General features: G+C 43.3%; 1 protein-coding gene across 1 annotated transcript in view; it reads right to left on the reverse strand.

Moving 5' to 3' along the window:
• Nucleotides 1-25,540, reverse strand: part of slc37a3 (solute carrier family 37 member 3) — a 33,450-nt gene extending 7,910 nt beyond the window's left edge. Inside the window, exons 1-11 of the mRNA XM_056275628.1 lie at nucleotides 25,495-25,540; nucleotides 23,390-23,633; nucleotides 21,588-21,702; nucleotides 19,733-19,825; nucleotides 18,251-18,334; nucleotides 7,899-8,044; nucleotides 7,095-7,191; nucleotides 6,896-6,980; nucleotides 4,197-4,405; nucleotides 2,474-2,615; nucleotides 2,022-2,123 (exon numbers count right to left, since the gene is read on the reverse strand). Of these exons, the coding sequence (XP_056131603.1) occupies nucleotides 2,022-2,123; nucleotides 2,474-2,615; nucleotides 4,197-4,405; nucleotides 6,896-6,980; nucleotides 7,095-7,191; nucleotides 7,899-8,044; nucleotides 18,251-18,334; nucleotides 19,733-19,825; nucleotides 21,588-21,702; nucleotides 23,390-23,466 (1,150 nt within the window). The 5' untranslated portion in view covers nucleotides 23,467-23,633; nucleotides 25,495-25,540. The remainder of the gene's footprint in view (nucleotides 1-2,021; nucleotides 2,124-2,473; nucleotides 2,616-4,196; nucleotides 4,406-6,895; nucleotides 6,981-7,094; nucleotides 7,192-7,898; nucleotides 8,045-18,250; nucleotides 18,335-19,732; nucleotides 19,826-21,587; nucleotides 21,703-23,389; nucleotides 23,634-25,494) is intronic.
• Between the last annotated feature and the right edge of the window lie 887 nt (nucleotides 25,541-26,427).

Here is a 26,427-nt window from a genome sequence, read left to right on the forward strand (position 1 = left end):
CCGATAGAATACCAGCTGCCTGCTTCTGCTCTAAATAGTTCTTGCACAATTTGGAGGTGTGTTTAGGGTCATTGTCCTGTTGTAGGATGAAATTGGCTCCAATCAAGCGCTGTCCACTGGGTATGGCATGGCGTTGCAAAATGGAGTGATAGCCTTCCTTATTCAGAATCCCTTTTACCCTGTACAAATCTCCCACCTTACCAGCACCAAAGCAACCCCAGACCATCACATTACCTCCACCATGCTTAACAGATGGCGTCAGGCATTCTTCCAGCATCTTTTCATTTGTTCTGCGTCTCACAAACGTTCTTCTTTGTGATCCAAACACCTCAAACTTGGATTCAGCCGTCCACAACACTTTTTTCCAGTCTTCCTCTGTCCAATGTCTGTGTTCTTTTGCCCATCTTAATCTTTTTCTTTTATTGGTCAGTCTCAGATATGGCTTTTTCTTTGCCACTCTGCCCTGAAGCCCAGAATCCCGCAGCCGCCTCTTCACTGTAGATGTTGACACTGGTGTTTTGCGGGTACTATTTAATGAAGATGCCAGTTGGGGACCTGTGAGGCGTCTGTTTCTCAAACTAGAGACTCTAATGTACTTATCTTCTTGCTCAGTTGTGCAACGCGGCCTCCCACTTCTTTTTCTACTCTGGTTAGAGCCTGTTTGTGCTGTCCTCTGAAGGGAGTAGTACACACCGGTGTAGGAAATCTTCAATTTCTTAGCAATTTCTCGCATGGAATAGCCTTCATTTCTAAGAACAAGAATAGACTGTCGAGTTTCAGATGAAAGTTCTCTTTTTCTGGCTATTTTGAGCGTTTAATTGACCCCACAAATGTGATGCTCCAGAAACTCAATCTGCTCAAAGGAAGGTCAGTTTTGTAGCTTCTGTAACGAGCTAAACTGTTTTCGGATGTGTGAACATGATTGCACAAGGGTTTTCTAATCATCAATTAGCCTTCTGAGCCAATGAGCAAACACATTGTACCATTAGAACACTGGAGTGATAGTTGCTTGAAATGGGCCTCTATACACCTATGTAGATATTGCACCAAAAACCAGACATTTGCAGCTAGAATAGTCATTTACCACATTAGCAATGTATAGAGTGTATTTCTTTAAAGTTAAGACTAGTTTAAAGTTATCTTCATTGAACAGTACAGTGCTTTTCCTTCAAAAATATGGACTTTTCAATGTGATCCCAAACTTTTGAACGGTAGTGTACATGAACAAACCAAATGACAAAAAGTCTTGATGTATGCTCACTAATCCAGGTAAGGAAATCACAGAAACTTGAATCAGTTCATCTGGAAACAACCTTTATTTCATCACTCATCTAAGCGACCTCTTCAGTCTCAACTGACTGCAGGTATCCCCACCCTTATAAACAATACAGTTGTATAACGACCGAAACCAACGATCGGTTTCATATGCAAACTGCTGTGACCATCAACTAGAGTTACAATGGCCATGTGTACTATTCACAGAGGATCAGGGAATAGCTGCAATCACAGCATTGTCAGGGTCACTATAATGCATCTGTAGCCATCATAATGCTGTGATTGCAGCCATTCTCAAATCCTTTGTGAATAGTACATATGGCCATTTTAACTCTAGTTAATGGTCACGGCAATTTGCATATGAAACTGATCATTCTTTCAGTCGTTATGCAACTGTATTGTTTATAAGGGTGGGGCTACCGGCAGTCAGTTGAGACTGAAGAGGTCACTTAGATGAGTGATGAAATGTTTCTCCCACTAAACCTTGTGTCCAGATCAACTTTCTGTGGCAAATGACCAAAAAAATAAATAAAAATACTCTGTATTTTTGGGGAGGAAATATAAAATCCAGATAAAAGAACTCTTGGACTGTACTGACAAAGTGTTTTTGAACAGGTGTACTGACCTGACACCAGTCAAGTTTAAATAGTAAATTCAATATTAAAGTGGTCATGTGACCAGCCCACTAATCACTGGAAACTTTCGGAAGTGTGTAACTCTGTGTAGTTTAGTGTGTGTTTACTCACGGCTGTAGCCCACCAGGGCTCCCATAGCCAGCAGAAGACTGACGGCCAACACTGGGGCTCTCTTCCCCATATAGTCAGAAACCACACCCTGCACTGTTCCACCTAACGGACACAACCAAAAAAAGAAAAAAAAAGACAAAGAGTGAAGGGAAGAAAAAGAGAAAAGATCATGCTTTTAATATTTGTTTTAGTAATTCAACCGAAACTTAAGCTTCCTGTCTTTTTTCCTCAAGTGATAGAGCAGATAATAACCACAAGGATGTAAATTATGGCTTCCTTACGAAAATGATTGAAATAGTTCAAGTGTAAGGCTTTGGCCTTGAATCCTAAAAAAAAAGTTGTGGGTTTGTTTTCTTGGTTTTACTGGGACTGGTTAAGATACATTTTAAGAGTTTAAAAACTTTTGCTTGATTTTCTCAAAAGGTCACGTGTATAGTAAGCCTGCCACTTACCGATGATGCCTCCCACGTCATACCAGACAGACAGGCGGTCGGCCTGGGTCTCCTCCCAGCCAAAGTTGTTGCTCAGGTAGAAAGGAAGCCAGAAGAAGAATGAGTAGTTGACCAGCTTCAGACACGCATAGGCCAGGGAGTACTGCAATACAAACAGAGACAGGGTCAAGATGATGTGAAGAGGGGGCATCCGGGTAGCTTGGCGGACTATTCCATTGCCTGCCAACACGGGGATCGCCAGTTCGAATCCCCGCGTTACCTCCGGCTTGGTTGGGTGTCCCTACAGGCACAATGGGCCATGTCTATGGGTGGGAAGCCAGATGTGGGCATGTGTCCTGGTTGCTGCGCTAGCGCCTCCTCTGGTCGGTCGGGGTGCCTGTTTGGGGGGGGAGGGAATAGTATGATCCTCCCACACGCTACGCCTCCCTTGCGAAACTCCTCGCTGTCAGGTGAAAAGAAGCAGCTGCAACTCCATATGTATCGGAGGAGGCATGTGGTAGTCTGCAGCCCTATCCGGATCGGCAGAGGGGGTGGCGCAGTGACCAGGATGGCCCAGAGGAGTGGGGTGATTGGACGGGTGCAACTGGGGAGAAAAAAAAAATCAAGAAAAAAAAAGATGATATGAAGAGGAAACAGGTTTGTCTTGGATCAAATCCAGTTCCATCTGGTACAAATAATGTAGGAAGACCTGGCGAATGAATAATTTGACCCACAAATGTTCGTCATTGCATCAATCAATCAAATTAAATGAATTATACTCCTATCGTTACACAACTGGTCTTCTCTGGCTTGGGGCTAACGGTGAACAGACTGCTTTCAAGACCTTTTCCATTCTTAAACGGCTCCCTGGGGACGTTGTGAGGTTTCTAAATGAAAACACATAGCCGTAATGTCTCTTTTTTTCGTTTTATTTACCCCAGTGTTTTTTTGGAACTTGGCTTAATATATATGGATGTATATGTTTCTATTTAAGCCTGTGTCAGCCAACTCATAAAGCCCATGTTCATTATTTCTTGTAAGCTAAACAAGGAAATGGCTTATCAGAGCAATGGCTCAGATATTACATCTGCAGACAATTACGCTGTTTTATCCTCACATCTTAGTTCTGCTGGGGGCGTCATATCGATGGGGTAAATAAATTTGACTAACGTAAATGAGCTGAGCCCCGAGGCCTTGCGAACCAAAGTTGCATGGCTCGTGAGGCCAGGTGCCCCCCCCTGCAAACATGGGTTCCTTGTTTGTTACTCAGTCAAGCACATTCTTTTAAAATGGGCATCAAGAAGTCAAAATATATCAAGCAATCAACACAGTCCTAGAATTGAGTTATGAGGAGTTTCAAATCAAACGAACAAGACAATGCACTCTATCATTAATCTCAGACAAGCAACACTTCATTGTCAAGACACAGAAACACAACGAGCACTGTTGTCACATAGGACGCTTGAGGCAAAATTCAGCACAGAGGCGGTGTGAGAAAGCAGGAACGGAGAGTTTATGGGGATACATAAGGTCTAAAGTACACAGGTGAAAAGGAGAGAGCAGGTTTTTTTATGACCCACAGAGAGATAAGCTGATGATGGGGATGGGAATCTTTAAGCTTTTATGTTTAACTGTATTCACTTGTGTCACTTTTGCTTATGTAAAGGACCAGCTGATAGACCTGGCTGGTTGTGACTTTAATACATATTTGATGCAGAGTAACCTGATGGAGGGACAGACTCACAGGTAGCACACCAGGCAGACAGAAAGCCTGGAAGAAGCCGATGGCACGAGGGGGCTCATCCTGCTGGTCATCCTGCCGCTGAACCGAGTAATAACCTCCGTCGCAAACTCCCACGTCCTCCTCCTCTTCCTCTTCATCACTCATGAGGGGCCTGTGGCTGTCTGTGTCCGTCTCCATTGGCCTGAGAATGGTTGACTCCAAACTCAGGCCTGGGAAAATTAACACATGGCCACACATAGATACACAGACAGATGCAAAGACAGGTATGTAAGACCCATCAGATTTTTTTGTATGTTGAATCAAAAGTTTAGATCAGTGGTTTTTCAGTTCAGCCCTTGGGTACCAGTACTGCTGGTTTTTCTGCCAGGTATTCATTCAATTACATTCACCTGTTGTGCCAGGTCTAAAAACTCCAGCTTTCTCCGAACTGTACATACTACATACTAACAGTATGCAAAATGTGAGCATGCACATTTAGTATGTAAAAGGCATGTGTATGTATCCTACCCAGATGAAAATATGAAGTATGGAGCGTGTGGTCCATGACCCTGAGAGCAGGATAAGCAGTTTGGATAATGGATGGATGGAGCTTGTGGTCACTAAACAATCAAAACTGTCCCATAATGAGCGTCTGGGTAGCGTAGCAGTCTATTTCATTGCCTACCAACACGGGGATTGCCAGATCGAATCCCTGTGTTACCTCCAGCTTGGTCGGGCATCTCTACAGACACAATTGGCTGTGTCTGCGGGTGGGAAGCCGGATGTGGGCGTGTGTCCTGGTCGCTGCAATAGCACCTCCTCTGGTCGGTTGGGGCACCTGTTCAGGGGGGAGGGGGAACAGGGGGGGGGAATAGTGTGATCCTCCCATGTGCTACGTCCCCCTGGTGAAACTCCTCACTGTCAGGTGAAAAGAAGCGGCTGGTGACTCCACATGTATCGGAGGAGGCATGTGGTAGTCTGCAGCCCTCCCTGGATCGGCAGAGGGGGTGGAGCAGCTTTCGGGACAGCTCAGAAGAGTGGGAAAAAACAAAACAAAACTAAAAAATCTGTCCCATAATTCTTTGGGCCTCTGTTCCATGGAAACGATCTGCCAGATTAGGGGTCAGGAACCTTTTTGACTGGGAGAGCCATAAAAGCCAAATATTTCTAAATATATTTCACTGAGAGCCATATAGTATTTTTAACGTATAATAAATTAAATATGTCTTACTTTTAATGCGACTTCTGGTGCTGCATGGTGCGTATCGAAGTGCCGCTTTATATTTGACCGTTTCATCGATGCAATTTTATCATTGCATATTAGACATACCGCAGATCCTGCTCTCTCCACAAATGCAAATTCCTCTGTCCACGCAGCCTGGAATGCACGGTAATCATCGTCTTTTTTTCTTTCCGCCATCTTTTCCGTTACAAGGGTTGAAGCGGATAAACTAGTTGGCTATCTGATAAAATTGATTTCTTCGCCTTTACAATGACCCGGACATGCTCGCGAGCCATTGGTTCCCGACCCGACCCACGGGTGACCCGTGACCCGTGAAATTTATCTTCAAAACTAATTTCTGTTTACTTTAAAATGACACAGTAGTATTAAGAAATATCACAAGTATTTTAAAATCAGTTCCAAACTGATTTTTTTTTTCAACTCAAAATTGTCTGGGAGCCATATGCCGTCACCGGAAGAGCCATATATAGCTCGCGAGCCATAGGTTCCCGACCGCTGTGCCAGAGGAAACTTTTCCAAAGCAGTATGGTGAGCAACCACGCGGGAGGAGCAGCAGCCATTGTCAGCAAATTCAAATGTATTTTAAAACAATTTCATGCTAAAATGTGTTTTGAAAATAAATAAAGCACTACAGCAAAATTAAAATGGACTATGCAAAAGCAAGAAAGTTCTTGTAATATGAAAGTGACAAAGTTCTTCTTCTGGTGTTGGGAAGGTTCACTTTCTCTTAGACTTATGTCCACCAAGTGTAACAGCAGTGCATACTGCATTCTCCGTACAGAATACGATGCCCCAACACTACATGCTTTAAGTCTGACAATACAAGGGCATCCGGGTAGCGTAGCAGTCTATTTCATTGCCTGCCAATGCGGGGATCGCCAGTTCGAATCCCCGTGTTACCTCCGGCTTGGTCGGGCATCCCTACAGACACAATTGGCCATGTCTGCGGGTGGGAAGCCGGATGTGGGTATGTGTCCTGGTCACTGCACTAGCGTCTCCTCTGGTCGGTCGGAGCACCTGTTTGGGGGGGAGGGGGAACTGGGGGAATAGCACGATCCTCCCACATGCTACGTCCCCCTGGCGAAACTCCTCACTGTCAGGTGAAAAGAAGCAGCTGTCGACTCCACATGTATGGAGGAGATATGTGGTAGTGTGCAGCCCTCCCCGGATTGGCAGAGGGGGTGGAGCAATGACCGGGACGGCTCGGAAGAGTCGGGTAATTGCCAAAGTACAATTGGGGAGAAAAAGGGAGAAAAATCCTTTAAAAAAGGATGATGAATGCACTAACAATTTTGATACCGCTTTCCTGATCAGATGGCTGGAATGCCTGACACAACAGGTGAACATAATTAACAATTTACTGAAGCAGTATTGTTGATCCCCAAGGAATGCACCAGGAACCTCTGGTTTAGATGACGTCAAACTGCACATTCAAAGGTATATCAACAGTAGACATTCTTTATATTATAGAACTTACCGACTTCTTTAGGGGACGTGAGCAGGCCAAAGAACACTACGACCCCACCAGCAAACTGCACTACGGAGGTCACCAGGAAGGCATACTAAACACACCAAAACACAGCACGCTTTATAAGCATTTAGAGTCTGAGGAGCCTGCAGTGAAAGGCATCTGTGTGCGCATGTGTGTTTGTGTGAATTTGGTGCGTCAGTCCCACCTCGTATCCGTACTTGAGCACGCTGGAAGCCAGGAAGGCACCCAGTATGTTGCCTACAGAGGCGCAGGCACTCCACAGGCCAAACACAAGGCCTCGTCTGGAGAAACACCCACACGATTAGGTCATTTCCAAAATCCCAAACATCCATTTTGGAAAAAAGAGGACCTGATTTTCATTACTAAAAATCTCTAAAATACTGCAGTCTACATCTGTAGCCATAGAGTGGTCATCTCTAGTAAATGGCAGAAGCAGTTCCAGCTATTCCCAATAGTGAATTTACCTTAAAGTACAATTACTTGTTTTAACTTTGCTTTGGTTTATTGCTGTCTTAATTTATCATGACTTTTTCAAATGGCAGTTGGGGTCATTTTGAAACACAACTTTAAACTTTCAGTGTTTAACTGCAACATCATATGTTACCATTTTTATATCCTGCTCAATAAGCCCTTCAGCCAAGGCCTGAATGGTGCCTGTGTTTTGGCAGGTACCCTACATGAATGGATGTTACTGTGTGTGTGTGTGTGTGTGGGTGGGTGGGTGGGTGTGTGTGTGTGTGTGTGTGTGTGTGTGTGTGTGTGTGTGTGTGTGTGTGTGTGTGTGTGTGTGTGTGTGTGTGTGTGTGTCATAAAGCTAAACTTGACTGACAAGTTAAAATTAAGACAGTGTGTTTATATGCTGGATACACATTTCAGTTGCACACACACACACACACACACACACACACACACACACACACACACACTCACTTCTAATATGTGTACATAAACTGCATATCTATCATAAGTGAAGAGGACTCTCACTCACCCTGATTTGCCAAACCAGTTGCCCATTACAGCTACCACACAGGGCCACACGGTTGACTGCAGCAGGCCATTCAGCACCCACAGACCACAGTACAGGTAGACGTTATAGAAATTAAACCATTCAGTCAGGGTGCCAAAGGCAAATTCCTGCAAACACATAGACATATTAATAGAGTGAAAAGCTGAATCCACACGGAAAAGAAAATATCACCTAATATGTGTTGCTCAGTGTTGATTAAGTCATTTAAAACTGCACTGCTGTGTAGTAAAATAGCTACAACTTAGTAACAGGAATTATCCAAAAGAGATCGCCATCTCCATTCCAGCCACTCAGGATACACAAGCCAGTGCATTCTGAGTGCCGGTCCCAAGCCCGGATAAATGGGGAGGGTTGTATCAGGAAGGGCATCCGGCATAAAATCTTTGACAAATATGCGGATCATAAGTCAGATTTCCATACTGGATTGGTTGAGGCCCGGGTTACCAACGACCGCCACCGGTGGAAACTATACTACTGTTGGGCGAAAGAGAAGGAGAGGGGGAAGGCATGTCCAGAGGCAGCGGGAGAAGAGGAAGGGTAGGAGTGTGGAAGTGAGAGTCAGAACCTTGAATGTTGGCACTATGACTGGTAGAGGGAGAGAGCTGGCTGATATGATGAAAAGAAGAAAGGTAGGTATACTGTGTGTGCCAGAGACCAAGTGGAAGGGGAGTAAGGCCAGGAGCATTGGAGGTGGGTTCAAACTCTTTTACTATGATGCAAATGGGAGGAGAAATGGGGTAGGGGTAATTCTGAAGGAAGAGTATGTCAAGAGTGTGCTGGAGGTGAAGACAGTGTCGGACAGAGTGATGAGTATGAAGCTGGAAATCAAAGGTGTATTGATGAATGTTATCAGCACATATGTCCTGCAAGTTGGGTGTGAGATGGAAGAGAAAGAAGAATTCTGGAGTGAGTTGGATGAAGTGGTGGAGAGTGTACTCAAGGGGGAGAGAGTGGTGATCGGCGCGGACTTCAGTGCAATGGGCAAGTTGGTGAAGGAAACAGAGGTGATGGGCAGGTATGGTGTCAAGGAGAGGAATGTGGAAGGACAGATGGTGGTGGATTTTGTGAAAAGGATGGAAATGGCTGTGGTGAATACATATTTCAAGAACAGGAAGGAACACAGGGTGACGTACAAGAGTGGAGGAAAGTGCACACAGGTGGACTATATCTTACGTAGAAGGCACGATCTGAAAGAGATTGGAGATTACAAGGTGGTGACAGAGGAGAATGTAGCTAGGCAGCATCGGATGGTGGGATGCAGGATGACTTTGGAGACCAAGAAGAGGAAAAGAGTGAAGGCAGAGCCAAGGATCAAATGGTGGAAGTTGAAACAGGCACTGGGTGGTAGTGATGAGTTACCGGATGGCTGGGCAACCACTGCAGAAATAGTGAGGGAGACAGCTAAGAAGGTACTTGGTGTGTCATCAGGACAGAGGAAGAAAGACTAGGAGAGTTGGTGGTGGAACGAGGAAGTACAGCAAAGTATACAGAGGAAGAGGTTGACAAAGAAGAAGTGGGATAGCCAGAGAGATGAAGAAAGTAGACAGGAGTACAAGGAGATGCAGCGTAAAGCGAAGAGAGAGGTGGTACAGGCAAAGGAAAAGGTGTATGGTAAGTTGTATGACAGGTTAGACACTAAGGAAGGAGAAAAGGACTTGTACAGATTGGCTAGATAGAGGGACCAAGCTGGCAAGGATGCACAGCAGGTTAGGGTGATCAAGGATAGAGATGGAAATGTGCTGACAAGTGAGGAGAGTGTGTTGAGAAGGTGGAAGGAGTACTTTGAGGGGCTGATGAATGAAGAAAATGAGAGAGAGAGACGGTTGGATGATTTAGGGATAGTGAATCAGAAAGTGCGGTGGATTAGCAAGGAGGAAATGAGGGCAGCTATGAAGCGGATGAAGAGTGGAAAGGCAGTTTGTCCAGATGACATGTACCTGTGGAAGCATGGAGGTGTTTAGGAGAGATGGCAGTGGAGTTTTTAACTAAATTGTTTAACACAATGTTAGAAAGTGAGAGGATGCCTGAGGAGTGGGGAAGTATACTGGCACCGATTTTCAAGAATAAGGGCAATGTGTAGAACTGTAGCAACTACAGAGGTATAAAGTTGATCAGCCACAGCATGAAGATATGGGAAACAGTAACAGAAGCTAGGTTAAGAGAAGAGGTGATGATTAGTGAGCAGCAGTATGGTTTCATGCCATGAAAGAGCACCACAGATGCTATGTTTGCTTTGAGAATATTGACTGAGAAATATAGAGAAGGTCAGAAGGAGTTATATTGTGTCTTTGTGGATTTAGAGAAAGCATATGACAGGGTGCCAAGAGAGGAGATGTGGTATTGTATGAGGAAGTCAGGAGTTACAGAGAAGTATGTAGGAGTGGTGCAGGATATGTATGAGGGCAGTGTGACAGTGGTGAGGTGTGTGGTTGGAATGACAGATGGGTTCAAGGTGGAGGTGGGATTACATCAAGGATTGGCTCTGAGCCCTTTCTTGTTTGCAATGGTGATGGACAGGTTGATGGACGAGATCAGGCAGGAGTCTCCGTGGACTAGGATGTTTGCGGATGACATTGTGATCTGTAGCGAGAGTAGGTTGCAGGTGGAGGAGAGCTTGGAGAGGTGGAGGTATGCACTGGAGAGAAGAGGAATGAAAGTCAGTAGAAGCAAGATGGAATACATATGCTTGAATGAGAGGAAGGACAGTGGAATGGTGAGGATGCAAGGAGTAGAAGTGACCAAGGTGTATGAGTCTAAATACTTGGCATCAACTGTACAAAGTAACAGGGAGTGCAGGAGAGAGGTGAAGAAGAGTGCAGGCAGGGTGGAGTGGTTGGAGAAGAGTATCAGGAGTGATTTGTGACAGAAGGGTACCAGCAAGAGTTAAAGCGAAGGTTTACAAGATGGTTGTGAGACCAGCTATGTTATATGGTCTGAAGACAGTGGCACTGACGAAAAGACAGGAGACGGAGCTGGAGGTGGCAGAGTTGAAGATGCTAAGATTTTCATTGGGAGTGACGAAGAAGGACAGGCTTACGAATGAGTACATTAGAGGGACAGCTCAGGTTGGACGGTTTGGAGACAAAGCAAGAGACAAGATTGAGATGGTTTGGACATGTGTGGAGGAGAGATGCTGGGTATATTGGGAGAAGGATGCTGAATATGGAGCTGCCAGGGAAGAGGAAAAGGGGAAGGCCAAAGAGGAGGTTTATGGATGTGGTGAGGGAGGACATGCAGTGGCTGGTGTGACAGAGGAAGATGCAGAGGACAGGAAGAGATGGAAACGGATGATCCGCTGTGGCGACCCCTAACGGGAACAGCCGAAAGTAGTAGTAGTAGATCTCCAATCCGATTCATTTTCATCATTTACCACTGTCTTGTCTTTCAGCTGACAAAGGCATGCTCTAAACTAACAGAAACTTCAAGAGCTAGCCTTGATGGGAAAAAAAAGACAGTGAATTTACTTTCTCTTGGTGGAAGCATTTCTACTACTTTGACTTTAGTGAGCAAACAGGGTGACAAGGGCACTGGACATTTTTCGTATGTGGTTGTCCTGATTATTAAATTCCAATGGAAAAAAAGGCAATTCCTGCACACACTCATCGCCTCTGTATTGCTTTATTAAAAGTCGACGTTTCGGCCACAAGGTCCTTTCTCAAGACATATCAATCACAAAATGATACAGTATTTAAATACAGCCCATAACTGCATGATAGTCCACAGCTGTGTTGGAGGTGTGTCCATGATGACATCTACTATTACTACCGTTACTTTTGGCTGTTCCCGTTAGGGGTCACCACAGTGGATCAACCGTTTCCATCTCTTCCTATCCTCTGCATCTTCCTCCGTATGGAATGATGTCTTCTCCATTCTCTTTTTCTGTTTGTGAATGGTGTCATGCGAGTCTCCCTTGTGTGCACGTGCAGTCGGTTCTCCTTCCAGGTCTCCATGGTGATGGTGGTCACCACTTGGACGCTGCCTGGCATTCCCCTCATCACATTTTCTTTTTATATATCTTATAAATCCATATCATTTTTTTTACATGATGATGCTGGTTGCGTGGCTTGGGTCCCGGACTGTTCCGGAGGCGTCTGGACACTGCTTGGCATCATGCGCATCATATTCTTCATAAATTTTATAAGTCCATTATAATTCTGTTTATCCTCTTTCAGTGTTGTATTCTGTAAATTGTGTAAACACAACATCCATTGCACGTTGTCGGTCTTGGGAGAGAGAGCCCTCCTCTGTTGCTCTCCCTGAGGTTTCTTCCTATATTTTCTCCCTGTTAAAGGGTTTCTTTTAGGGAGTTGTTCCTTATCTGATGAAAGGGTCTAAGGACAGGATGTTGTATTGCTGTTAAGTCCACAGAGGCAAATTTGTAATTTGTGATATTGGGCTATACAAATAAAATTGACTTGACTTGACTCTGTCACACCAGCCACCTGCATGTCCTCTCTCACCACATCCATAAGCCTCCTCTTTGGCCTTCCTCTTTTCCTCTTCCCTGGCAGCTCCATATTCAGCACCCTTCTCCCAATATACCCAGCATCTCTCCTCCACACATGTCCAAGCCAGCTCAATCTTGCCTCTCTTGCTTTGTCTCCAAACCGTCCAACCTGAGCTGTCCCTCTAATATACTCGTTCCTAACCCTGTCCTTGTTCGTTACTCCCAATGAAAATCTTAGTATCTTCAACTCTGCCACCTCCAGCTCTGCCTCCTGTCTTTTCGGCAGTGCCACCGTCTCCAAACTATACAACATAGCTCGTCTCACTACCATTTTGTAAATCTTCCTTTTAACTCTTGCTGGTACCCTTCTGTCGCAAATCACTCCTGACACTCTCCACCCACTCCATGTCCATGATCACATACAACAGCTTATTCATTTAAGATTCCCTCAACTGTCAAAACATACAATATGTATATTGGCCCACTTAAAAAAAAGAAAACAGAAAACAAAGAAAAAAGACATGTGCCTACATGTTATATATGTGGTGGTAGAGAAGGTGCAGGACATAGACCAACTCTTGACAACCCCATAAAACAACAAGAGGCGAAAGAAGTTCATCTCTGCGTAAAATAGTTTATACCATGGTATAAAAAAACGTTTTATACAAAACACACAGGTCACTTGTAAAAAAAAATCTGGGGATTTGGCTGGAGGTTGGGTTTGTTTCCAGGACATTTCACAAGAAAACCCTGCTAATGGTGGGAGAGTCTCTAATTCAGTAATCCAATATGCTTCATGTTTCAGGAGGGCTTCCTTTAAGTTGCCTCCTCGCCTGGAAATTTGAACTCTCTCCATACCAGTATGAGGTTGGGGGATGTTTCATATGTGCAAAATAAAGGGCAACTGGACTGTCTCTGTTTGCTTTTTTTTTTTAATGTTTCCTCTTTTTCTCCCCAATTGTTTCTGGCTAATTACCCTGCTCTTCTGAGCCATCCAAGTTGCTGCTCCACCCCCTCTGCCAATCCAAGGAGGGCTGCAGACTACCACATGCCTCCTCTGATACATGTGGAGTCGCCAGCCGCTTCTTTTCACCTGACAGTAAGGAGTTTCACCAGGGGAACATAGCGCGTCGGAGGATCATGCTATTCCCCCCAGTTCCCCCTCCCCCCCAAACAGGCGCCCCCGACCGACCAGAGGAGGTGCTAGTGCAGCGACCAGGACACATACCCACATCCGGCTTCCCACCTGCAGACACGGCCAATTGTGTCTGTAGGGACGCCCGACCAAGCCGGACGTAACATGGGGATTCGAACTGGTGATCCCCATGTTGGTAGGCAACGGACTAGACCACTACGCTACCCAGATGCCCCCTTTGTTTGCATTTCTAATAAATGATGTTCTGCCATTCTACTCTTCAAAGTTCTGGTTGTCATGTCGATGTATACTTTACCATAAGAACACTTGATGAGGTATATGACTCCAGTGGTTGTACAGGAAATTTTGCCCCGAATTTTGTGCTCTTTTCCTGTTACAGGATGGGAGAAGGAAATGCACTTAGTTGTGTGTTGGCATTTTGTGCATCGACCACATTTGAAATTAACTTCTGGTATGGGTGACAACAGTTGGGTTGGGTTGGTATAGAGGCAATCTGAGTGTACCAATTCATCTTTAAGGTTTCTTCCTCTATGAAAGGTTATTCTAAGAGGTTCTTTGTACATTTCATCACCAACTTGTGGGTCACTAGTTAGGATATGCCAAAAATTCTTTCTCTGCATTTAACCCATCCTAACTGTGTAGCTAGGAGCCATGGGCAGCAACCGTGCAGCGCCCAGGAACCAACTCCAGTTCGTCTTGCCATGCCTCGGTCAGGGGTACAGAAAGGAGTATAAACCCTAACATGAATGTCTTTTTGATGGTGGGGGAAACCAGAGCACCCAGAGAAAACCCACCGCAGACACAGGGAGAACATGAAAACTTCACACAGAGGACAACCTAGGATGACCCCCAAGATTGGACAACCCCGGGGTTCGAACCCAGGACCTTCTTCCTGTGAGACGACAGTGCTAACCACTGGACCACCGGGCCGCCCTTGGAGAGAGACTTGGAGGGGGCTTTTTCCACTCTTGAATCTCCAAAATACATTAGTCAATGCTGTGCTTAGTTGTTCATCAACATATCCTCTATATTTTAATCTCGCCTTCATGATTTCCACTGGTTGTTCTCAAGACTGGTGTGCTACAGATCCTTTGCAGTCTGTGAGACTGACTAATGGGGATGACATCCTTAATATACAGTAGATGGTAACTGAGAAGATTATTATGCTCTGCGATTTGAGATCTGTAATGAGCTTGTTGTCTTGTCTGATTATACACAGGTCCAAGAAGTTTACCTTTTGAGAGTCAAACTCCAGCTTGAACTCGAGTGATGGACTTGTCGCTCAGCCATGTGGTGAAATCAAGGAGAAACATCCCCCAACCTCATATTGGTATTGAGAGAGTTCAAATTTCCAGACAAGGAGGAAACTTAAAGGAAGTCCTCCTGAAACGTGAAGCATATTGGATTACTGAATTAGAGACTCTCACACCATTGGGAATGAATGAGGACCTGGATCTCAGGGTTTTCCTGTGAAATGTCCTGTGAAACGAACCATACCTACTGCCAAATCCCCATAATAGTTTTTTAAAAAAAATATTTGACCTGTGTTTTGTATACAATTTTTTTATGGTATAAACTATTTTACATAGAGATAGACTTGCTTCTTGTTGTTTTATGGGGTTGTTAAGAGTTGCTCTAAGTCCTGCCCCTTCTCCACCACCACATATAACATGTAGGCATATGTCTTTTTTTCTTTGTTTTGTTTTTCTTTTTTTGGGTGGGCCTGTCGTATATATTTTGTATATTTGTACATGGATGAATCTAAAGTTATAGGACCCCATGGGGCATTTGTATACTGTAGACTTGGGCTGTATTTAAAAAAAAATACACACACACACATATATATATATATATATAAAAATGTTTTGCTTTTTAGTAATATCAATATTGTATGTTTTGACAGTTGAGGGAATCTTGACTTAATAAGTTTTGTATGCAATCACTCAACATAGCTATGGACTATCAAGCAACTATGGGCTGTATTTAACACTAGACTGACCAAGACGGTCATTTTGACCGTTTTGGATTTTCAAAGTTTAATAACTTTGTGAAAAAAGAGACAAAGACTTGCTGCTCCCTGAATGCTCCTAAAATTGCATATATTTGCATAAAATGAGTTTTAGATCAATTGCACACAAAAAAAGTTATAAGATCCATCTATCACCGGTCAAAATGACCGCATGTAATTTGCGCGTGCACAGGATAGATTCAATGACTACGGTGTAGAACTGGCTCAACAACTCCTGTGGCAGACAAAATTTCCTCAATTGCCACAGAAAGAACATCCTCTGCTGGGCCTTTTTGAGGATGGGGTTGATGTTGGTGCCCCACTTCAGGCCTTTGGAAATTGTAGTTCTCAGAAACTTGAAGGTCTCCATGGTTGACACAATACTGCTGGATATTGTGGGGGGGAGCAGTGCTGAGAGGTATTTCCTGAAGTCCTCTGTCATCTCTACAATCTTGAGCATGTTCTGCTCCAAGTTGTTCTGACTACACCAGAGCACCAGCCACTCAATCTCCCGCCGATATGCAGACTTGTCACCATCTTGGATGAGTCCAATGACTGTACTGTCATCTGCAAACTTCAGGAGTTTAACAGCTAGGTCCCTAGAGGCGCAGTCATTGGTGTAGAGGGAGAAGAGCAGTGTACAGAGGACACATCCCTGGGGAGCACCAGTGTTGACTGTCCATATACCAGAAATGACTTCCCCCTGCCTAACCTGCTGTTTCCTGCGTGTCAGGAAACTGGTGATCCACTGATAGATGGTGGGGCATACATTGAGCTGGGAGAGTTTGGAGGACAAGATTTCTTGAATGGTGGTGTTAAATGCAGAGCCGATGTCCACAAACAGGATCCTTGCATATGTTGCTGGGCAGTCGAGGTGTTGCAGGATGTAGTGCAGTCCCATGTTGACTGCGTCATCTACTGACCTGTTTGTTCAACAGGCAAACTGCAGGGGGTCCAGCAGGTGTCCTGTGACATTCTTCAGGTGGGCCAACACCAGTCGTTCATAGGACTTCATGACCACAGTCGTCAGAGCTACAGGCCTGTAGTAATTCAGTCCTGTGATGGAGGGTTTCCTGGGGATCGGGATGATGGTGGAGCGTTTGAAGCAGGAGGGGACTTCACACAACTCCAGGGATCTGTTGAAGATCTGCGTGAAGATTGGAGCAGCACAGGCTTTAAGACAGGAGGGGGAGTCACCATCTGGACCTGGTGCTTTCCTGGTCTCCTGTCTCTGGGAAAAGCCGGCACACATCCTCTACACGTATCTTGAGTGTAGCCTGAGTATCTGGGGGGAGAGTAGGGGGGTTGTCAGAGGAGTGATGGGGGCTGTTGTAATTGGGCTGGAGTGGGTGAGGGGTATGAATTTGTTCCTGTCAAACCTGCAGTAGAAGACATTCAGTTCATCACCCAGTCTTTGTTTGCTTCAGCATGGGGGGGATGGTCTTCTGTAGTTTCTGATGTCTTGCAGGCCCCTCCACACTGACGCAGAGTTGTTGGCTGAAAACCTGTTTTTCCGCTTTTCAGTGTAGCTTCTGTGTCTTGTGAAAGGTCCTTGTGGCCGAAATGTCGACTCTAATAAATCAATGCAGAGGTGATAAGTGCGGGCGGGAATTGACTTTTTTCTTTGGAACTGGATCTTTGGGGGAATTGATTCCCTGCACCACAAAAGAGACAAGGCAAGTGGTGTGCGTGTTGCCTTCTACTCATCTTGCCCTGATTATTCAGACAAAGGTACAAAAGTGAGTCATTTAAGCAATCCTGATTTTTGAAGTCAAGAAAGGATGTATTCACCAATAATTGCAGTGGAATGGAAAAATTTTATAAGTCATATAATGGATTATGCTATGGGAAGTAATCAATCATGCAATGACAATGAGTAGTGAGTAATAAGTAATACACAATTTTGCATAAGTGGGCCAAAAACTGTTAAAGTTATCGGTTTGTAAGCAATGATGGCTAACATCGATACTATTTAATACAGGGATTCCGTGTGATGCTAACAATCACACAGGGCAGGTCTCATTACTTCAAATGGTGAATATCCAATTAGTTGAGGGAAAAAAACGAAAACACATTAAATCATGTGCTTTTGAAACAGAAACATTACAGCTAGGTCTCTTGCAATGGAAGCCTGGCATAAGCTCTCTGTGTCTGTGCCAGGTGGATATTTAGACCATACAGGGTATCAACATATAAGGGAAAGCCAACGTAACCTGCATGTCAATTTAATGTTTTATTCTTTTGCCCTTAAGCCCTGGTCAAGTAGCCAACACATGTCAGCTAAATTTAATTTATCTGACAACTTCAAAAGAACATTAACCTTAGCAAATTGATGTCAAAAGAAAGTAAGAGACCCCTTTCCATTCCAGCACCCTTCGTTATTTAAAAATGGCAGGTTGGGAAAATGTTATAGCTACAAATCAACTGAAAATATTGTACATCAATAAAATTAACAGAGATGCAAACCCATGGTGGGAGAAAAAGGTGACAGGAAGAGTGGTGGACAGAAAATTACTTAGAAATCATTTAAATATGTACCCAAGTTTGGAATAAACAAGATGACTGCCGCCTAAAAGTGACTTTTTTGCATCCTTGAATTTAGAATTTACATTGATACCAGCAAAGTGTGGTCACAAGGGCACTAGACCATATTTTCGAAATATCACACCACATGTTACTCATTTCCTGTCTGTGTAACTCACCACTGCCGCAGAGCCACACAGACCAAAGCACAGGACATAGCGCAGGTTCAGCCTGTCTCCAATCACACCACTCACATACAGACCCTGTGTGAAGAACACAAGAAAAGCAAGAGATGTGACATAAAAGACCATACAGTCACCGCACCTCAAACACGGTCAACGGTGGGTGACTGGTCAACAAAAATCGATATCGGAACTCAAATTTTCCACTCCTGCTTACAGTCAAAATGAAAAACAGAGGGGGGGGGGTATAATCAAGCAGGATGACAGATAAATGACAGATGTGATATGCAAGAGTAGAAGGATTGCTTTGTCAATGACACTGAAACTGCCCCCTGACCCTTTGGGTGAAGTGGGCTCAATGATGTTCACCTGAGAGAGAGCTGCAAAGAAACAATGTACTAATTACCCAGTATGGCAAGTGTTCAAATCTACGGTTATGATACAACAAAAGTAAGGTAATCAGTAGGTATTTCTAGTATCAGTATCCAAAATAAATGTTCTCAACTCAAGTCTTAAACTCAAGAAATGATAAATGAAAGAACATGTGTGACACATGAGGAGGAATATGGTCATAATGCACCTGCTCATTCACAAGGCTCCTACAAATAATGACAAACTTATTTATACCAATGTTTTTTCATTACCCGGCCTGTTTTTCCTTCTTTATTAAGACACAGCTTATCAGAGTTCATCTAAACCACATTACGATCTCTGCACGCTTTTATTTTTCCTCTTTTGGTGTTTGCATAGCTGTCTGTTTCAAAATATCCATCTGTCTCTGCTTCGGGGGAGAAAAGCGTCCAATCTGTGTCGATTTCACACTTAAGGTAATAAATTGCTAACCCCACAGCGACCCCACTGCACAGTATGAGATCTGAAGCTGGCCCTCTGACCCTCTGCTCCTACAAAGTTAGAACTTGAAGAATGTTTCTCACCGCAGGACTGCTGATCTAACATCAGCTTTGCCATTCAGATTCAAGTGTAGTGGAGTTGCAGCTGTGACCTGGTCACAGATCTCTATGAGGTCAGCCAAGTATTATCACATAATAATGATGAATAATAATAACATATGTCTTAATTATTACTGTTTTTTCTTGGCATGACGTGAAACCAACTTCTTTCAATTTGAAAATAGATCGAATCTCTAGATTAATTACAGTTGCCTGGCAACAGATTTTTGTTTTTAGGGTAAATAAATCTACCAGCTCATTTTTATTATAATAATTACTTTTTTTTCTTTGTATTTTTCAAGCAGCAGAGGCAGCTTTCAATTTTACAATTCAATAATTGCTACACAAACGTAAAGGAAACATGCATTTTTCATTAATTTACTTCTCTCTCTATTCCTACTAAGAGTGCTCTGCATGCGTAGCTGGAATGAATGAATGCGTGGGCAACACCCGTGAAACAAACCACTGCGGGCAGGGCCTGCTACTCCCAGAAGTTAGTTAAACACAGGAAAACATGTTCACTACTCACCACAGCATACGAGAAGAGGAAGATGGTGTCCAGAGCTCCCAAGAACAGAGTGGCCTCCTCTTCATTTGCAAACAGATGGTTGTCCTCCCAAGTCTGTCAAACAGACATAATAAAGAGAAAGAGATAGCGAGTAAAATTCATCATTAGATGCCCATTAAACTATATGAATAAAACTAGGACCGGCAACAATGGGTTATTTTATAAAACTAAAGTATGTGATAATTACTGTGCTGAGCCTTTGGAAATAATTGTTTTGACATGTTTCGGGGGTGATTGACCAAGTGATTAATTCCAATTGTCATATTTAAGTCGTTGGATTGGTGGTCATCTCTGTGTATTTTTTCTGTAATTGGCTGGTTGGCAAAGCAGAGATGGTCACAAGTGATTTAGAGCAGTCGTCAACATTGCATGTTTGAGTGGATTTTCAAGCTCAGCAAAGGCCCGAGCTAAATGCTGATGTACAGCCCAAAAAGTAGCTTTGCCATTAATATGTGTTATCTATACATAAAGATAAATGGTTAGGTAAGAAAAAAAATCATTCAGTCAAATGAGGGGTAAAGTCAAGGATCTTTTTTTCCCCTTTAGCTCCATTTTTAAAGCAACCTTTTTTGGCAACAAAACGCCCCGATCGTTGCCGGGATTCCCTCTGCTTTTATTGTCGTGGCTTGTACAGTTCCACATTTCCCGGGGGGGTTGTGTCTGGTGGCAGACTGAATACATAGCAAAAATACATCTTCTTGGGAACTGATCTCAACAGAATGTGTCATTCTCCTATAGCCATCACACTTTGCAACTTAAATGAATTTACCAATGGTATGTTAAAATAAAAAAAGTTACCTAGTGCTGCTTTAAATGCTGTTGGGCAATTAAAAAAAAGATTTTACCAGGCTTTCTATATTTTCTCAGATTAAAATATATATTGTACGCCCAAAATATAAGGAGACAATATTGGGAATTATTTGTTGTATTCCGCTGTTTAATCAGGCCACAGGTGACTTATGGTGCTGCTTCTAAAGACAAATCCTAGTGAAAACGCTTCTCTAATACTTGTACAAATGGACAAAGAGACATGAAAACCAACAGCTAATCTGTCAAAAACTGACTACTGGCTGGTTGAAATCTAGCCTTTTCAACGTCTCAGCGGCAAGGCTAGACAACATCCTTACGATATCTACCTGGTCACCTGATAACCTCTCTCCACGTCCACTAAACATGTAGAGGAAATCCAATACATCGCTAGAAGTGTTTGTCAAAAGGGCTCATACCTACTTTGTGGTAGTATCCTAAATGTGGTACAGAGTCAGCATTCAGTCTGGAAGGGCTTGAATTCTGAGCAATGTGGCAAGGTACTCCTCAAACCCGGCATGGATTTTTGCAAATTGACAGTTCACACAGCATTCTGCTCTTTTCTTTTCCACCCAGCACATCTAAACTTATTGACTACATATAGGCACTCCCCTAGATAAACTGTAACTATTCTATTCTAATTAAGTCCGGTGTAATTTTGTCCACTGAGCACATTGAGAAGCGTTGTTAGTAAGATGGGGTCTACTCTGTTCTGTTATATTAATCTTATTATGCTTATCAAGGGAGCACATATCCAACTCTGGACAGAGACTATTTAGGCCTACTTAATCCTCTTCCATTCTATTCCCCCCTGTCCTAATGTAATTGAGCTAATACAGCGCCGCTCTGCTCTTCAACCACAGTCGACTTTATTATAAGCCATTATGGCAAACGGGGAAACCTATTAAGCAAATTCCCAATTTTATTGTGATAAAAATGATTGATTGTCTTTCACAGAGCTGCAGACTCTGCTCCACTTTGCATGCATGTAACAGAAACAGTGCCATACCGCGCCAGGAGAGAAGGCCGGGGCACTGTCATTCCGGACGGATGGTGTCCACTGAGCGGAGATGCTCACTTTCACGTTGCTGAACGTCTTCCTGGATGAATGCAGTAGTACATAGCTAGGAACAAACAAACAAACAAACAAACAGACAGACAGACAGACAGACAGACAGACAGACAGACAGACAGACAGACAGACAGACAGACAGACAGACAGACAGACGGTGTTTAGAGAAAGCCTACCGACTTTCATAAATTCTACAGATATACATATTCACCGATGTGGAAAAACTTTGCACAGATGCAGACATAATAATAAGGAGTAGCTATCAAGATTTCAAATTAATTTTGTACATCAAGAGAACAGAACAGCAGTACGTAATAATAAAGGAAAATAGCAAATTGCACCAAAGCAGATATGGTGCTGTTGGTTTGACAAGAATGGTCAGATGAGCTCTCTTGAGAATAAAAGCACGAGATGCGGGCATTTTACAGTTGTTCTGCTAAGTCTTGCTAGATTGTGATGTTTTTTTTAAAACAGGTTTCAGGTTGGACAACCAAAATGGGAGTCTGAGAAAACTACAGTGAGGTTGATTTGAGTTTCAGGAACTGAAATATCCAATCCTATTCCTCATATCAGTGCCAGCACATCTTGTGGTTTGAAAACATTTGCTTATATAGAAAAATCTCATAACTTATCGAACTATTATTGTCCAGTACTTGTTTTTATTCGACTTAAAAGGAAGGCCAGAGTTTCAAAGTTCTGACTTTTGTGTGTGTGTGTGTGTGGGGGGGGGGGGGGGTGTTTCTAGCAAGATGGTGAGTGAGGCAGGGTCTTCCCAGTTGTGGATTTTGATGCTTTGAAATAAATGTAATGTCACTATCTGACAAATGGGAACTGGAGAAAAATCTAAACCAACTCCTCAGCGCTTTTGCTTAACAGTCGTGTCCAGTGTCTGCCACTAACTGCTGCAGACGACACTTTATATGACCACTCTGACCCCGAGATAAGCATGTCTCAAATAGACACAAAGCTGCGATACTTAACTAATGTGGTTAAACATTAACCTCCCCATAACTGTCGAGTGCAGCCCAAATAAACTGTACTTGTAAAAATGGCTCTGGCCTACAGACTCCGGCATGGAGTTTATCTATTGGCCGTCTATGAGATATAAGCTATGGTATACCTCGTTTCAAAATCCTTTGAACTTTCTAGACTTTGATAGCTTTATCAAATTTCAAGATTTTGGTCAATGTTCAGTTTTCAAAACAAACATCCCAATATAGGAAAGGATCGTCACTATAAGGCATCATGGGTTTGAAACCGGTGCACAGCCTCCCATCACGTCATCCTAATTTGCGTCTCAATCTTTTTAATTACCTACAATGTGTATGATCCAACAATGTAGAGCTCAAAAACCCAAAACATCTGAACGCTACAAAAGCAGCTTTTTAGGCGCCATGTTGGCTGAACAGGCTAAGCTGCATACCATATAGCAACTGTGTTGTGGTTTGAGTCCAGCTTGGGGCTTTAGTATAGTCTCATCCCTTTCTTTCTTTCAGGGTTCCTGTCCCTTTCTGAATAATCTAAAAGCAGAAGTGTCTTGAAAATAAGAAGAAAAAAAAAAGGGGGGGGGGGAGTGGTTTTCAACAGTACCAATTGACAATTCAGACGTCACAGTCATGTTTAGAATCACTCGACCAAGATGGTGTTTTGCCAAGAAAATATTCCAGCAGAAACACAGTAAAATTCCAACAAGTTTATCAAACCAACACTGAGACAGCATCTGGGTAGCTCTAGTTTACCTAAAGAAGGTAAGGAGGAAGACAACCAGGTGATGATGGGTGTACTGTGACAGGCAGCCACAGCACGAGGGAGGCATCACAGGGGTGGCTGGAAGGAGGAAGAGGAGTTGGAGGATGAGGAGGAGGAGGTGATGCTGGTGTAGGTCTTCAGGAGACGGCCACGGAAGTGGGATGGGGCTCACCTAAGTTTATCCACTATGCCAGCTGAGACAAACACTGGCCTACAGCGACAACAAATCTTTGCCTGAGAAGAAGAATGCAAGGTATTAAAACTACTGATACTGGGCTTTTTTAAAAATCTTAACGATTTGATCTTCGTGTGAACAGCTTTATTCCTACGCAAAATAACAAGCATTTCAAAAAAGTGACAACATATGAAATCGCAGAAAATGGCTGACATAACTAAATTTCAATAAAGACAGTAGGCATCTTAACATCTTGGTTAACCCCCCCCCCCCCCAGAAAATACATGTTTTAGAGGAGAATGTTTCAATTTGTGACACTTGATACTTAAATTATCTAATAGACACCAGTGAAAAGTCATTGGCTTGTCTTGAGGAATTATTCCATAATCATGAGTTGTGTCATAGTTAGGGATGTAAGAAAATATCGATACACCTGAGTATCGCGATATTATCTTTTGTGATACTGTATCAATTCTCAAAACCACTATATCGATTTTTAATTGTCTACATGTAAAGGTTTGTGACAAACATTTTGTGTTGTGTGTAACCCCATGACCGCTAGATAACAGTGCTGTAATCTAACTTCAGCCATTTGACTCTTCCATTCCAACCCAACAACGTAAACTGAGACAGGAAGTAGCATAAGCACAAAGAACACAGGCCTACGAAATCGCAATATATCGTTTTTCTTACAGTATTGCAATATATCACGATATATTGAATCATAACCCCTGTATCATGATATGTATCGTATTGCCAGATTCTCGCCAATACACAGCCCTAGTCATAGTCACATCCTGCAGGCATACATGCAGTCTTATGTCCTAGAATCTGGCCTTGTACCATTTTTCACAGAGTGCACTATTTGCGCAATAAGGATATTGAGCAAAATAAACATTTGTGCTTTATAATCTACCTTTTGCAGGTGTCAACAATAAATACTTCATGTGATCTCAATCCGAATTAACAGTTCCATGGGCAGTAGATTTATAGTTCAAAAGTACTTTCTCTTTAAAAGTTTCCCTTGGTATTAACTGTACACGTTGATGCTATGACTGCAGTGTGCAAACAGACGAGTTGATTCAATGAATAAAAAAAAAATCAAGGCAGTTTTTTTTGGGGGGGGGGGTCTCCTAGTACACAGTCGCTGATTAGTTTTAAAAAAGGAACCAACTAAAAAATCTCAGTAGTTTCCTCTCTTACTTGGATTTTTATCATGTTTTTGGACCTCTGGCAGGGCTAAACGTATAAACAACAGAGGACCAACTTATCAGACAACCCTAAAATGTGGATGGTCGAAAATCTTACAAAAACCAAGCAACAAGTCAGACCCAGTTTAGGATGTACTGGTCAATAGCAAGGGCCAAATAGTGGCAGGACATCCTTTTCACTGGTTATGCAGACCTGGTACACACACTACACGTGTCCTGATTTGCAGCAATTCAAACGCTGGGATCGGGAATTTAACCGTATATCCCATTAAAACAGAGACACATCACTTGACGGGCCCCTATTTCTTACACACCACATCAGACAGACAGGGTTTCGGGGTTTATTAGGCAGCTTGGTACATGGCTTATTCAAAATGACTCTTTCAAAAAAACAGGACGTTGATTGTCCTCACAAGCGAGCAGCTGAGATTTCAAATCCTGGAAACGTTTCAACTATTGTTCCATGTGTTGTCCGACAGCAACACGTCCGTATTTCGGGGTTTGTGAGCGCTCGCTTTTTGACTTTATTCATAGCTTATCTCAGCCTGCAAGCCTGGTGTGACAGCCAGCTACTTTTAGCGTAATATGTGTGGGTTCATGGTGGTGAATTTCAGTTTTCGGTCGACGGCCGTGACAAAACGACACGTTCAAGACGACGACAGCTATGGACGAAGATTAAAAAAGGGGGGAAAAAGAGCTTTTGTCTTACCTTTCTTCCAAATATAGGCTAGCTTGTGCCCAGTGTAGCCACCATCTCTGTTTACCGTGGCGTACGCGTACAGCTGTCTCTACGTCACCGATTGCAAACCGCAGTGGCGCGCTACTGCCACCACCAGGTTAGGAATGGAATGGCAACTTTAACCAATTTAGCAACTTCTATTTTATTTTCATTTTTTATTTTGTCTCTTATCATTTCTTATATCGTTTCTATATTTGCACTCTTACATCATGTAAAGATAATTTTCTCTGATTTATGAATCTTTTAATGGACTTGCTCTTTTAAACATAAAGGTCTACGTGTACACGTTTCTGGCAGGGCCCTCAGATCCACATGCAGTCTGAATATTCCACAAAGGCAAACTGAGTCTCATAGTGATGCATCCTTCCGTGCACATGACCCCAAACACTGAAATAGTCTCCCACTGGGGCCTGAGAACAGCAACGGCAATTGCACCTTTTAAGGGTTTACTCAAAAACATCTTGAATTCTGCATTCACTAAAAGTAACTCCGTTCTACTTTTATTCATTAGTTGTTCATCTGCGGCTGAACAATTACAGTTTTTTTTGTTTCATCCTTCCATTCCATCCATTATCCAAACCTCTTATCCTGTTCTCAGGGTCACGGGGATGCTGGAGCCTATCCCAGGAGTCATTGGGCGGCAGGTGGGGAGACACCCTGGACAGGCCGTCAGTCCATCTCTCTCTCTCTCACACACACACACACACACACACACACACACACACACACACACACACACACACACACACACTCATACCTAGGGGCAATTTAGTATGGCCGATTCACCTGACCGACATGTCTCTGGACTGTGGGAGGAAACCACAGCACCCGGAGGAAACCCACACAGACAAGAGGAGAACATGCAAACTCCACACAGAGGATGACCTGGGACGAACCCCAAGG

This window comes from Lampris incognitus, chromosome 3 (assembly GCF_029633865.1).
Source record: "Lampris incognitus isolate fLamInc1 chromosome 3, fLamInc1.hap2, whole genome shotgun sequence".
NCBI lineage: Eukaryota > Metazoa > Chordata > Actinopteri > Lampriformes > Lampridae > Lampris > Lampris incognitus.